The following is a 14,303-nucleotide window of genomic DNA, read 5'->3' on the forward strand; positions in this document are numbered from 1 at the left end:
ACCGTAAATGTTTGCGAGTATACCAGGGTAACCATTTCAAGATATCAAGATATTTAAGATATTGAATAAAAAAAGAAGTGCTTGGGACTCTGTACTTACCAGTTACTGTTAAAAAGGCTGTAGAGCTTACGCTGCCATGCTGGTTGGAAGCCTTACAGCTATACTCTCCACAGTCAACAACCTGAGGCCTTGGGATCTCCAGCGTGGAAAGGTAGTTGGAGGAGCGAATTGAGTATTTGTCCCCATCATAGATCTCTCGGCCAGCTTTGTACCACTGGAACTTGACATTAGGAGTAGTTTCTACTTCACAGGTAAACTTGGCCACGTGGTTTACGGCCACCTCCAGAGGTTCAAGCCTTCTTCTCAGGATTGGTGCAACTGAAACCAGAAGCAGAGATTAATTCAAAGCCATGCCCACTATAACTGTGAAAAGTAAGTGAAGGCACTAACTGAAACAAAACATGTGATCTTGCAATCCATATAAGATATAAAGGAAAAAAAAAATCTGTAAGAAATGAAAGTAGTACAATGTTCAGTGGACAGATTGCAATGGTGCAGAATAACATCAGGAAACACAGTGGTGAAACCACAAAAGTGATGTGCAATAGCAACATGTAGTAATAATGCAATTCAAACATATACCACGCCATCTTGGAGCCATGCAAAGTGACAATGTGAATAAGAAATTGTGCCAAAACAGGGCAATGATCTGAAGATTGGATGCAGTAGTGATGAAGCGTAAGAGCAGATTCACTTCCTGGGTGACAGTGGAATTAAGTGCTCAGGACTTCAGTGCAGTTCATCCTGATCTTGGCTGCATACTGTGGAAGTGAGAGACTACAATGTGGTAAAAAAAAATCATGAATAAAGAGAGAAAGGAGACCCTCTGATTAGTGCTGTGATTGTATTAGCATTGTATCTGTATCCAAAGATACAGATACATAATGGGGCAATTTCCTTAGCAGAGCAGTGTATTAGAAAGGTGGTCTTTTATCCCCATAATCCAACCTCTTTTAACAACTGTGAGCTTTGCTGTTGTTGTTCTTTTTCCACCTTGATTCAGTGCCTCACAAGTGTACTCTCCTTGGTGGATCTCCCCACACACTTGGCTGATCACTAATTTGTATGTGTCTTGATCTTGCAAACACTTGAATTTGTTGCCTGAAGACACCAGTTTACCGTCAAAGTACCAATTCACCTCTCTGACATTTGTTATGACAGATACCAGAGTGACACTCTCCCCTTCCTCCACAATAGTGTTAACCAGCTTGCTGTGTATGATAGGGTAATTCTCTTTACTCAGCTCATCCTCCAGATTCACACCTTTAGTTGCCAGACACTCTCTGCCCTCCTCCTCATGTATTTTTTCCCTTTTCTCCTTCCTTTTCAGTATTTCTGTGGGTTTCTCAACAGGAACGCCTGCAGGGGCTACATCAGCAGTGGCTGCCGCTGCCCCCACATCCTTGATTTGGCCATGTTCCATCAGAATGTTGACTACTTCAGCAGACAAAGGCTGTTCCAAGGGTATTTCTGCCTCTATAGTTCTCTCAGCCTGCTGGGGCTCCAGCTCAGAAGCTTCATCAATGGATTTTTCTGAGTTAAGTGAATGAGGAGGGCTTGGCAATGCTTCAGATTTTTCATCTGTCAAGAGGTGCTTTTCTTCATAAATAAGAGAATAGAAAGCCTCCTTTAATACTTTTTTCTGGTCAGCTATCTCAATGTCGACTTCTGCAAGAGAGACTGGAATTTCAATGGGATTGAGTCCTCCTGCGGTCACAACATAGGTGCACAAGGCATATTTATGTTCCTTGGTGATTTTTAGTGCCTGCACTTCAATGCTTTCTTTATCAGCCAACCACTCTGAAAACAAGAGGTTTTGCTCACTTACCACTGCAGCTTTTAGTGCATCTCTGATTTGGGACTTTATATCTAGGTGACAGCTCTTGGGAACCTGATAAGTGAGCTGGCTCTCTTTGGTAAAGGCTTGGCTTGTCCAGAACTGGCTAGCATACATCATTTCACAGGGCTGTCTTCCTACCTTGGAATACTGCTTAAGTGGGCTAGCAAGACTGATAACGTGTTCTTCCTCCAAAGGCTGGTTTTCTTCTAGTAGCAAGGGAAATCTCACAGCCTGTCCCTCACGGATTCTTGCAGCAAAATCTTCCTCTGCCGCTTCCAGGGCAGAAATGTTCTCCAGGGGGACAGCATGACCCTCTGTGCACGTCAATTCAGAGGGAAATCTGGGTTCAGCCTTTAGCTCTCCTTGCATTGCCTGGAAGCCTTCTACGACTTGAAAGTGGTCACCATACATGACATAGCTCTCAGTGGTGCTTGATACCTGTTGAAAGGCTTGGGAAACTTCTGTCTTCAGAGCAGCCATCTGTTCTAACTCCTCTGGGATGACTTGCTCTTTGGGCAAGAACATCTGTGCAGCCACAGTTCCAAGGCAGCCTGGCAGTGGTGTTTCAGTTGCCACTTCAGGTGAAACACTTTGGGGGCCACCAGGGAGGGTCTGCACCAGCTCCGCCAGAAGCTTGTTGTTCTCCTGCGTTGTGGCTGCCTGGGTCAGCATTTCTTCAACACCCTGCACAGCAAGGCAGGTTGGTGGCAGGCTAGGTAATATGCCCTCCTTGGGCAGCATGTGCTCCATCTGGCTCATCTGGAGCTGGAGGAGAGCCTGGGGTTCCCTCATGGGCTCAAGGCTAAGGGCTCTTTCTGCAGTGGGAAGCTCGCTGGCCTCCTCATAGGACGTAGGACTTTGGTCCTCTGTCACCATGGAGTGCTGCAAGGCTGGACTCTGATTGCACACAAGATGCTCCTCAGGCAGCACAAGGAGCTCAGCAGAGCATACAGCCTCACCCAGTGAATTCACTGCTCGGCAGATGTACAGCCCAGTGTCCTCCTCAGTACACTCCTGCACTGTCAGGGAGCCTGAGCCATCAGGATGGTGAGCCACAAAAGAACGTGCATCCAAGAAAAGTTGCTCGTTCCCCTTGAACCACTTCACATCAGGGCATGGCTGCCCAGCTACAGTGTACTCAAAGACAGCGGTGAAACCTGGTGCACACTGCACACTCTCTGGTACCCTGGCAAAGCAAGGGGCCCCTTGTGCCCGCTGCTGCACGTGGAGGTGGGCACTGCACGTGGCCTCACCGTGCACATTGCTGGCTGTGCACGTGTACTTGCCCTCATCCTGCATGCCTGCATAGGGGAGGATGAGGCTGTGGTCATTTCCAGCAAACACTAATTTACAATCTGTGGAGGGGGTTAGCTTCACACCATTGAAAAACCACTGGATTTTGGGTGTGGGGCTTCCAGTAACAGTAACAGACAGCCTAGCTACATCTCCCTGCCAGACTTCAACATCTGAGACCTGTCTGAGGAAAACAGGTGCACTGCCCCCCTCCTCCATTTTCTGCTTGCTTTGACTGGAGTAAACTGGTTTTTCAGACTCAAATTCAAGTGTTTTTTCTCTATCGGGCAACTGAAGGCTGCTGCTGTAGCCTTCACTTCTTCCTTCCTCAGAAGACACAGTAAGAGAACTAGAGATGTCTGTATGGAAAAAAAAAAGTTTAGTTTTACTAGAACGTTTAAGTAAACACTTAAAACAGCAATAAGCAGCTAAGAGTAACCTACAGCTGTGTTAGTGCTGTATACAATACAACTATTTTTGTATATCTGGAGTGTTTCTTACTACCATACAGCAGGTACACAAGGTTCTCCTTCTATCAGATACTTACCATACACAGCAACCCATGCTGTGCGGTCAGGTTAATTAAGAACTTGCCATATAGATTAACGTGGGCATCTCATTAAACTTGACATCACAGTATGGTTTAGACATAATCTCATGGATGATTTAGCAAACACTGAAAATAACAGTCAAGCAACAGTGGCGCATTTCACAAATACAGTGGTATGAGCCTTATTTATAGGCACACGCATACAAATAAATAGAACAGCAGTGCTAAGGCCCTGATTAATTCAAAATACCAAGAAAAAGCAGAATGTCAGATTCCAAGCTGGAAAAAATATAAGTTTTCAGCACACCAGCTCTTCCTCTGGTATAGTTACTTAATCTCTTTCAACTCTTGCATGTAACACAAGAAACTTCTGCTCCCTCAGAAGAATTCTGTTTTTATCAAAAGAATCTTTAAGTTTAAACACTGTTATTGCTAAAATAATGAGTTTGCATTCTTGCTTTACTGTCATTTATTTGACTTTCTGCTTTTAAGTGGCACAACTCTGCATATTAAAACTCCTATAATACCAGAAAAAAATAAGAGCACTTTGTTTTTTCTTCTTGCTGTTGTGAATTTAGACCCTTATGTGATGGACCACTTAGTTCTAATGGTGGTTTAAAATGTGAGGAAACAAATGGAGGAAAGAATGTGTTGTCCTCACATTCTTGACAGCAGAAACATCACTGAATTCTGAGGTTTCTGGGAATGGAACAAGATATCCAAGAAAAGCACACAAAAGAAAATCTTTAGAAATCAGATATTGTTGTCCACCCAGAAACAAATTAGCTCAGTTGTTGCCCATGATATTTGATGTTGGATGGACACTGAAGTTGTTAAAAAAGAATGAAAGGAGTGGATAAATATCTCCAGTTATTCTAATGATGAACCTTGATAACTTTTCAATTACAGCATTTTAAATTCCAAAATTTATTGTGAAATAATAATTTTTGCTGTACTCAAATAACAACTATGAAGAAGAACAGAATATGCCATACCCAATTCTTTCACATTAGCTCTAGCAATTATTAACCTTTCCACAAATGCCAAAGTATACATGATATAGCACTATGCATGGTGACTACCTGAAGAGAAGAGATGCTTAGATGAAAAAGAAATTACACCAGTCCTTTAGTAGAATCTAACAGCCTTGTAAAACCTGTAGGACAGCTTCCTTGAAAATTCAGTGTACTACTAAATTTGAAGATGGACAGCTGACCTGGGCCATGAGAAAACATAAAAATTGCAGAAGATAAATTATAACAACACACGAGATGGCTTTATACACAGGAATGAAGAAAAAGTTAATGCATTTTGGTTTTGTTCCTGTATATTTATGCCAGAAAAAATACACTGATTTTTGTTTTTTTCATATTGTAGCTGTCTCTGAAATGAATAAAATACAGGAAGCAGTGGACTTAAATAGTTTACATATTTATTTCACAAATTAACCATACATGTTAACATACAATACACATTGACGACAAACATATGTAATCCATCCTTTTTTTTTTTTTTAAAGATACATGATTTGTGAAAATGAAGAGCTTAAATTTGACAGTGAATTCATGACTTTTTAAAAAATTCCTATGAAGGTACAAGGAGGAGAGGTGGTCAAACACGGCACAAGGCTATACCAAATATCACAGAGGAAGCTTTCTCAAACTAAATTTTTTCAGATTTCCACTGTTGTAGCACTGGTTGGATCTTTATAAGCACACCATAGTGCTCCTAGCCAATTTATGAAACTTAAGTCCTTTAAACATACATAAATCACAAACAGTACTGCACAAGTAGACATAAATATGCCCTGCCTTATGTCTCAGATGTGGACATGAACTGGGACTTGTTTGGGTACAAGGTTTTGAAGCAGGATCATTTTCTACTAAAAATTTCAGTTCATGAATCTGCAAATTAAACACAGGTCACAATCACTTGGGACCTAACCAAAGGCTCTCTGACCTCATTGGCTTTGGACCTGAAAGACCCTTCATGTCACAGCTGACACAGAACAATTCATCCCACTTTTCCTAGGGACCTCTGCTGCCTAATAATCTATGCAAGGAATGGATAAGGACACATCAAGAAACAATTAACACCATCACAATGTTGGGTCAGACACTCTCCCTTCTCTTTCCTACCACCATTATCTATGAGAAATTACAATTGCCTCCACCTACTAACAACATACTTAAATATTTATTACAGGGTCATGACTGGGAAGAAAATTAAGTGACATGATTATACTAGCCTAATCACTCCAGTCATTTTCTCCACATGCTGGGTCATTAGAACTAGCCACTCCTGCAAGTCATGTTTATACTGTGCAGCACAACTGGGCAAAATGAATCTTCTGATCAAAAATTACTATAAACGATGGAATAGTTTTAAAGATTATTGAGGTTTTGAGGCATATTGACCTCAGTGTGAGAATGCACAGAACTCAGAAATAAGAACAAGCATGACCATTACTGAATATACTACAGGAATAGCTTTCTCACACTTAAAATCATCATGCTCCTTGAAGCAGTTTGCAAGGCAACTGACAGTAATTTGTAAATAATCTGATTTTTCACAAAATTAAAGTAAAAATAATTTGTTGTAAGGGTTCTTAAACTTCGGTTTCCATGCTGGCATATAGGCACCTGTAAAGCTGGCACATGCATTGGCACTATTTAAATTCTGCTAAATATTAATAACTTTAATACTTTTAACATGCTTGCTCATTCAGTTTAGCACTGTTGATCTAAGATTAATTCAGTTCTGATTTAATTATGTGAACTACTGCTGACTCCTCTTCCTAAATGTTAGTATTAGTTTAAATACAAAAATATATATTCATACTGAGAACGATAATGTAAAAATCTCTTCTGCTGAGAAAATGCCAAAGATAACTGAATACATTTTATTTATTTCTGGTCACCTTGAAACACAGCACTCTTATCTGTTACAAATAATTGCTTTTTTGAAAAAGGAATCTGTATTCATTTCTAATGCCTAACAAGAATACTGCATAAAATTTGTATTTTAATACTACATATATTCAGTGAGTGATACTGGAATACGGGGACAACAAAAAAATTATATTAATGAATTTACAGTTACATAATTGATGTATTATGCTCCCTTTCCTTTCTCTTTAACTTTTAAAGATACAGTACAAAATAGATTTTTATGTTTATTACTTGGTAATAGAGTAAAAATCCTGTCCAGTCCCTACTAAAGCAAAGAATTCTCTTCCCATTGTATTAATTTTCTTTGCTACAGAGTAATCCAATTGATATAATTAAAAAAAAAATCAGATACAACAAAGTCAGTAGAGTGAAGTTCATGGTAATACTAGTTTTGCAATGATAGAAACTGTAAACAGGATTTGAATTATACTCACACTGTCTGACACAACATTGTGAGAAAGGGGTGTATCAGCTTAAGGTGTTATTTCGTGGAACTATGTCCAAACTAAAAAGCAGGCCAAAGTTAGTATTGTATAACCATTAGTCTACAAGAAAAAGGCAATTTCTACATTTTCAGGTGATTTCCAGCCTATGAATTACAAAAACAATAGCACTAGTACAGACACAGGGCTATATACACTATACAAAACAAACAATTCCTGCATATGAGTGTTAATTGAAATATCTTTACAAGAATGAGTAAGGAGCTCGGGAGGAGTCTGAAATACACCTCAGTTCAGAAAGTATACACAAAACTTATTCACACTGCAAATCTCACTTAAATTCCTCAACAAAAGCAAGTTTAAGTGAGATAGAAATATGCCCACATGGGGTGAACTTCATCCCTAAAGAGATGAAAAACAATGCCCCTAAAATTACTGTTGCATTTTTACCTGCAGTGAGTAACAGCATAAAACATTTAGTGTTTCAAAAGAGACTCTGAAATAAGTTATGGAAATTCAGTACAATGTTAACAACGCGCAAGTCTCAGCAGTTCCTACCCTGTTAATGGCTATACATTTGTATAGCCCACTGTCACTTTGCATCAAATTGTCAATAGTAAGGCTATGAAAACCGCCTTCCTCTTCCTGCATATAGTACCGGTCCCCTTCCAACAACATCCCATCCTTGTACCAATGGACACTCGGGTGAGGGGAGCCAGTTACGAGACACTGGAAACATGCTGATGCACCAACAAATGTACTGTAGTCAGAAATGAGTGTCAGAAATTTGGGAGGAACTTCTGCAACCTGGAACTCAAAGCTGCAGCTCTCCACCCTAGACTCAACCTCTTTCTCTTGGGATGGCCCTCTGGACACATCACAATTAATGCTGACAGTCTTATCCCCTTCCACTTCATGCTCTTGTTCAGTCACCTCAGGTCTCCCAGAGTCCTCAGCACATGGCTTAAACTCACACTCCATCTTTACTTCTGACCATTTTTCTGACGTCTCAGCCTTACTTAAAAGCAAGTCACACTTCTCAGGCCTCTCTGGTTCACTGCCCATGTGTGTCTCACTGCTTGCCATAGCACTTGCTCCCTGCAAGTCACTCCCTGTGACTATGACAGAGCCTTTACACATCGCTTCTCCAAGCCTATTGATTGCCTGACAGTGATACCAGCCACCATCAGAAGGACCTACGTTAAGGACCTTCAGGCTGTGAAGTCCTTCTTTCTGACTTACTACGTACTTCCCTGCAACAGGTGTCACACAGGTGTCACCTCTGAACCACTGCACCACTGGGACAGGCGTCCCTGTTACCACACATTCGAAGACTGCCTCTGAGCCTTCTGTAACTTTCACATCTGTAAAGGGCACAGCAAAGCGGGGAGGCATTTCAGTCACTTGGAAATCAATTTTCACATCCTCATTCTCCTCTGAGGCAAAGCCTGAAACTTGTTCCAACAGGGCAAGTGGGAGCACATCCAGGGAGACAACCATGCTCTTCTTATCCGGGCTAAACTCTGGACTTGTTATGATTTTGACCTGCTTCTCAAACTCTCTCACCTCATTCTCATCCAGCTCCACTTCCAGGAGGATTTCCTGTGGTGAAGGTGACCGTGAGGATGTGTTTTCCTCTAGGTCAAACTGTATAACATGCTGGTGGGTCACAGGGGGTGGCAGTGCTAGTGATCGCCCATCTTCAGGCAAAACTTCCACCTGGGCAATGCTTTTAGCTTCCCCAACAATGTTTACTGCATGGCACAGGTACTGTCCTTCATCGTCTTTCTGAATGTTAGTGATCTCCAGCACACACTTGTCCCCATCCTTCTCTACCCGCACTCTCTTATCCACCTCCAGTAGGGATTTATTGTGATACCACTTTACTCCTGGCTCAGGCACACCTACCACCTCAGCCACAAAACTCAGTGTGCTGCCCTCATACAGCCTCCTCCTGCTTAATGCCTTCAGGAAGGCGGGTGGCATCTCATTGCCTGATGGCTCTCGGGCTTCACGAGGGGTCCTAAACACCTCATCCCGTGGTGGCTGCTCTGGAGCCCGATACCTTTCCTCGCAGGGGGGAAATACTGCCAGGGCATCCTTATATTCCCCAATGGGTGTCCAGTAGCTCTCTGGTGGTGTGATGTCCCCTGATGCTGAGTGAAGTCCCTCAAAGGGTGTGAAGTAGCACTCAGAGGATGTGTTATGCTTTGAATCACCTGAGGGTGTGGAGTAACGTTCGGGTGGCATGCTGTAGTTTGATTCCTCGGATGGTGTGGAGTAGCGCTCAGGTGGTGTCCTGTACCCGGAGCCCTCAGATGGTGTGGAGTAGTGCTCAGAAGGTGTGGACTAGCGCTCAGGTGGTGTTCTGTACCCAGAAGCCTCAGATGGTGTGGAGTAGTGCTCGGGTGTGCCGAGTGGTGTGTGGTAGGATGCTGATGAGGCAGTTTCAAAGATCTCCACTGAGGAGGGAGGTGTGTAGAAGCGGTCTGAATCAGGTGACTCCTCACCACTCCCACTCTCCAATTCTATAGATATTTCTGACTCAGGAGAGAAGGGCCGGATCAGCTCCTGCTGGTTTTTGTAATAGTCATAAACTGCGCTGAAGGTAACCTCCTCCACTTCCAAGGAAGTGATGGTTTCTCGCTGTTCCTTCTGAACTGTGCCTTTGATATTTGGAGCTTCCTGGATCCCTGTTGACCTTAAATACTTAGCCAAGGATAAACCAGGTTCTGGCTCTGAGACCTGATCAGCACTGGGCTCTGGACCTGCAGAAACATCTTCCCACTTTTCTTCTCCATCCAGGCTGTTCTCAGAGGCTTCTGTAGTGGAACTTCTCTTCTTGGCCCAAGAGTCCTTTTTTTGTTCCTTCTGTGCCACAGAATTATCCACTGTTAAACCAAGTATGAGTTTCCCAAACGAGAAGTCCTTTGTTCTGTTTGGTTCCTGCTGGGTGTCCCCAGGCTTCCCCTCGGGGGAACCTGTGCTTTCTATCTCACTAGTGGATAAGCTCACACTTTTTTCAAAGACCTTTTCTATCCTGAAGCTGCCTTCCTCCTCTGCCTGATGCCAGGTCTGCGGTTTCTTCTCCTGTGCAGCTTTTTTCAAGTCACTGATGAAGGTGTCACTCCCGAATTCTGTTGGCTCCAGTCTCTCCTCACTCTCCCTCACATGCATTTCTTGTACTGTTCTTTGGAAATCTGCAGAGGACTCCAACAGATAACTGTGAATCTGTCCCTCAGGTGAATCCCAACAAACATTTGCCTCTGATTTGTGAATTTCTTCAGCAGATGTCCGCTCTTCAGCAGATGTGATACTGCCAAGGTTCCCATTAGAGATTTGCAAATGAGGCTGCCTGATTTCTTCCTGAGCACTGACTTCCTCCTGCTGCATACCATGACTTGGACACAGAACCTCACTCAGAGTCATCTCTTCCACAAGCACTTCACATTTGTGCACAGGGGAGATGAGCCCAGCTTCTCCCACCTCCACACTCTCTAAAGCTGTGGGAATTTGCACCTGCTTTGTGTTTTCCTCAGCTGGAAAAGGCTCCACAAACTTCTTCAGATCAAATATGATACTGGTCTCATCAGTCTCAGATGGCAGTAACTGCTCTTTGAAATGTATGTCTGAATGAACCTCAACTTCTTCAGTAAATTCCTGACCTGAATTTTCTATGTCAGGAGGAGGAAGAATTAAATCCAAAGAGTAGATGTCCACATCAGACTCTCTTTCTTGCAGTAGCTGTCCATCAATGTTTATTTTATGTGCAGCTTCCCCAGCATCAATCAATTCTTCCTTATGAAGATGGTCATCAACGTCAATGTCCTGTTCAATATCTACTGATCTCTCTTGTTCCTTAGCCCATTCCTCCTGCTGCTCCTCTTTTAGGAGACCTAATGGGTCTTTTGAAGGTGTGCTATTGTCCAGTAGGTGGGGCACACTTGGCTCGTCAACAAGAGACATGTCAGAAGCCATTGCCTCCCAAGCAGAAGCATCACTGTCCTCCAAGTAGTTGTCAGTCTCTTCTTGCATCAGTGCTGATATAGCAGCAGAGAACTTTAGATCCTCGTGCTCCTTTGCCAGAGTAGACTGCTCAGAGGCAGGCATTTGCCGTTTCATTTCTGTAAGAGGTGACTTCAAGATATCCCAGGATAAGCTGTCTGTGTTTTGTGCCAGCTTGTCACCTTCAGCCTCCAGCTCCTCTGAAAAGTGGCCTGAGTCCTTGGCCACAAGTTCATACTTTTCCCTGGATGTGCTTGGGTGTAGGACAGTGGCATCAATTCCAAAGTCATGTTCCTCAGAGACTGCTTTTTCACTATGCTGTTCCATCTTAGAAATATCACCAGCATCCCTCACACACTCTTCTGCATAACCCACTTTCTGCTTTGCACAAACCTCCCTGACATCCAGCAGTATTGTTTCCCCTATCTTACTTTCTCCAAAGTCCTTTCCCACCTGCTCACCAGGTGAGGGAGACCACTGCAGGGACCAGGGTAGGTGGCCTTCTTCCTCCTCAGAGCACGTGATCTGTTCCTCTTTTTCCTTCCCAGGTGTACTGAGAAACAGGGCAGGGTTCATGGCAGGGAGTACCTCAGTGTCTCCATCCTTGCTATACAACCTTGATGCACTAGGTTGCACTGTAAGCTCAGAGGCTGACTGTGCTGTTCCAGCCACATTCTTGGCCACACAACAGTACAGTCCAGCATCTGAATCAGAGACCCCTCGGATGTGTAAACGGTGAGTGCCAGCCTCACATTTCTCAAAACTCAGCCTCTCACTGGCAGAGAGGTTCTGGCCATTCCAGGACCAGGTCACAGATGGTGGAGGCTGCCCAGACACACTACACTGCAAAACCACTGCCTCCCCTTCACAGCAATGGATACGTGCTGGGGCTTCTAACACAATTTGGGGTGGCTCATTTCTGACATCAAATGAAAACTTGAACTTGTGTTTTATGGCAGGCGCAGCATGGCCTGGAGAGGACTGCATGGTCTCTTTCATCTCTGTGTCTTGCTCCGGTGTTGGAGTAGGGGCAGTGATTTTGATTTCTACAGGCAGTGACAGCAGGTCTGAGTCTGGAAAAGTATTTGGCAGCCCCTGCTCTTCTGTAAAGGCCAGACTTACTTCCCTCTCCTCTTTCTCCTCTTTTTCTTGTTCCTCTTCTTCCTCCTCTTCCTTTTCTTGTTTTTTCTTTTCCTCCTCCTTCTCTTTATCCCCTTCTTCCTCCTTCTCTTCTCTTTTGTTCTCCTCTTCCTTTGCCTTCTCCATTTCTTTCTTTCTTTCCTCTTTCTCTAACAACGTAACAACCTCATAGGCCAGCATCCGCTGCCTCACATGGAGTGCAGCAGAGGTGCTAACCGAGCCCAGAGGGTTGGAAATCACACAGGTGACTGTGCCACTGTGCTGTGGGAGCAGGGGCGAGAAGGTTAGTGTAGAGCGGCACTCTGTGGTGTGTACTGCAGTGCCTCGGATGCGTCCCACTGGATTAGTGTTGTTGTACCAAGTGATCACTGGCTTTGGGCAGCCATGGAAGAGGCAGGAGAAAGTGACTCTCTGTCCCTCTACAGCCTCCTGGGGCCTGACTCCCTGGACGAAGAGAGGTGGGCAGGGCTCCAGGAGCCCACCACGTGCTTTCCATCTCTTCTCTGCCACCTTGGGCATGCTGTATTTTTCGACCTCCTGCATCTGGAAGGGCTTCGAGCCATCCATCTTGCCAGGTGCCTCAGGTGGGCAGGGCTTCCCAGGAGGACCCCCCTGTGGCTCGGACAGGAAGGACTCCTGCTTCTTTTTCAGAGCTGCCCTCTTTGCCTCCCGCAGCCGCTGCAGCTTCCAGCGGATTTCCTCATCCAGCAATTCCTCAGCATTCACCAGTTTTCCACTGCGCTCCCTACCACGTACTATCTCCAGACGGTGAGACTCCACTGATGGCAGTCTCTGGAAATGTATGGTCCGTACCCTGCCCCGGGCTGAGAAGTTTGGCAGCTGCTGCTCAGCCTCCTGGCCCTTGTCAAAGGGCGAGCCAGTGCAGCGGAGCACCACGCGCAGCCGGTCCTGGTGCCGCTGCTGCAGCAAGCATTCCCACCTCTCCTGCACTAACTGCACCTTCCCTACACGGCCCGAGTCCCGCTGCTCACTGCTGCGCGCCACCAGCAGTGAGGCAGCAGACTCAGCTGAGCCCTCGCTGTTAATGGCGAACACCCTGTAGCTGCCGGCATCGTGCTCTTGCACGTCCTGCACCTCCAGGCTGGCACGGTGCGTGTGCTCCTCGCTCTCAGTGCGGATCACCTTGCGGCAGTCCTGGTGGACTGGCCGATTGTTGTGGAACCATGCCATATGAGGTGGCGGGCATGCCACCAGCTTGCATTGGAAGACAGCAGGGTCCCCCTCCAAGACGGACCTACACTTGAGGCCCTGCATGAAGGTGGGTTTGCAGTTCTGGGAGCAGCCCAGCACCACCTTTCCCCCATGTCCCTCGGTGTTCGTCTTGCTGTGCCACTCTGGAAGAGAAGGGAGGAGACTGGGTTACAGTGTGCCTCGCTCTACCCATTGATTGATTGAAAAAAAAAAGCAATTGAATTAAAAAAAAAAAGGGCATGCAACAGATTTCATCACACACCCAGGAAAAAAAAAAAGGTAATTCACTCACCATATTTGTTCGAATAAACGCAACGCCTTGCTCTGTTTTAAAGATTGACACGAAAATCGTTCGTTGTCTGTTCTTTCTTCAGACTGTGGGAATTTCTTCTTGAACAAGCAAAAATGAATTTCAAAACAACACGTTCTTCTGTGTGTGTTTTTGCTGCCTGGAAAAGCTGCGTGTCTTTGAGTGGCAAAGAAGAAAATCTTACCTGACTTGCAGACAGTAGAATAAACGCCCTTTCTGACCCCTCTGCTTGTAGATTAAATGCTCAAACAATTGAGAAAAAATATTTTGAAAAGATATACAAAAAACATAAGTAATTAGCTAACATGAAATGAGAAGGCGTTTATTCGAACTAATACAGCCACTAACAGTGTTATGCACAGGAAAAAAAAGCAAGCAACATGAACCACATATGCTATCTGCAAGCCAGGGTAAGAGATGTATAATGATGAATTAATGTATGTAAATGAAGTGCAAGGAATCAAAGGAAATGTATAGCTTCCACATACCCTGAACAACA

The 14,303-nt window shown here is 44.4% G+C and overlaps 2 protein-coding genes across 8 annotated transcripts in view; both read right to left on the reverse strand.

The window, feature by feature from the left end:
- TTN (titin) overlaps positions 1-14,303 on the reverse strand; it is a 235,824-nt gene that overhangs the window by 181,417 nt on the left and 40,104 nt on the right. For 5 of the 7 annotated variants that reach the window (XM_042874691.1, XM_042874690.1, XM_042874687.1 and 2 more), the window contains exons 45-46: positions 1,009-3,552; positions 100-378 (exon numbers count right to left, since the gene is read on the reverse strand). In XM_042874691.1, the coding sequence (XP_042730625.1) occupies positions 100-378; positions 1,009-3,552 (2,823 nt within the window). The remainder of the gene's footprint in view (positions 1-99; positions 379-1,008; positions 3,553-14,303) is intronic. The other 2 variants (XM_042874689.1, XM_042874688.1) reach the window with 1 other exon arrangement.
- LOC122181859 (myosin light chain kinase, smooth muscle-like) lies at positions 5,159-9,490 on the reverse strand. Its single transcript, XM_042874692.1, has one exon. It carries the CDS (start codon positions 9,385-9,387, stop codon positions 7,654-7,656), a length of 1,734 nt encoding a protein of 577 aa, XP_042730626.1. The 5' UTR covers positions 9,388-9,490; the 3' UTR covers positions 5,159-7,653.

The sequence above is a fragment of the Lagopus leucura genome, unplaced genomic scaffold, assembly GCF_019238085.1.
Source record: "Lagopus leucura isolate 7727_CA_CO unplaced genomic scaffold, USGS_WTPT01 Super-Scaffold_100012, whole genome shotgun sequence".
Taxonomy (NCBI): Eukaryota; Metazoa; Chordata; class Aves; order Galliformes; family Phasianidae; genus Lagopus; species Lagopus leucura.

Excerpts from the sequence above, each read along its gene's own strand:
- LOC122181859 (XM_042874692.1), bottom strand. The coding sequence starts at position 9,387 with ATGCCACCCGAACGTTACTCCACACCCTCAGGTGATTCAAAGCATAAC.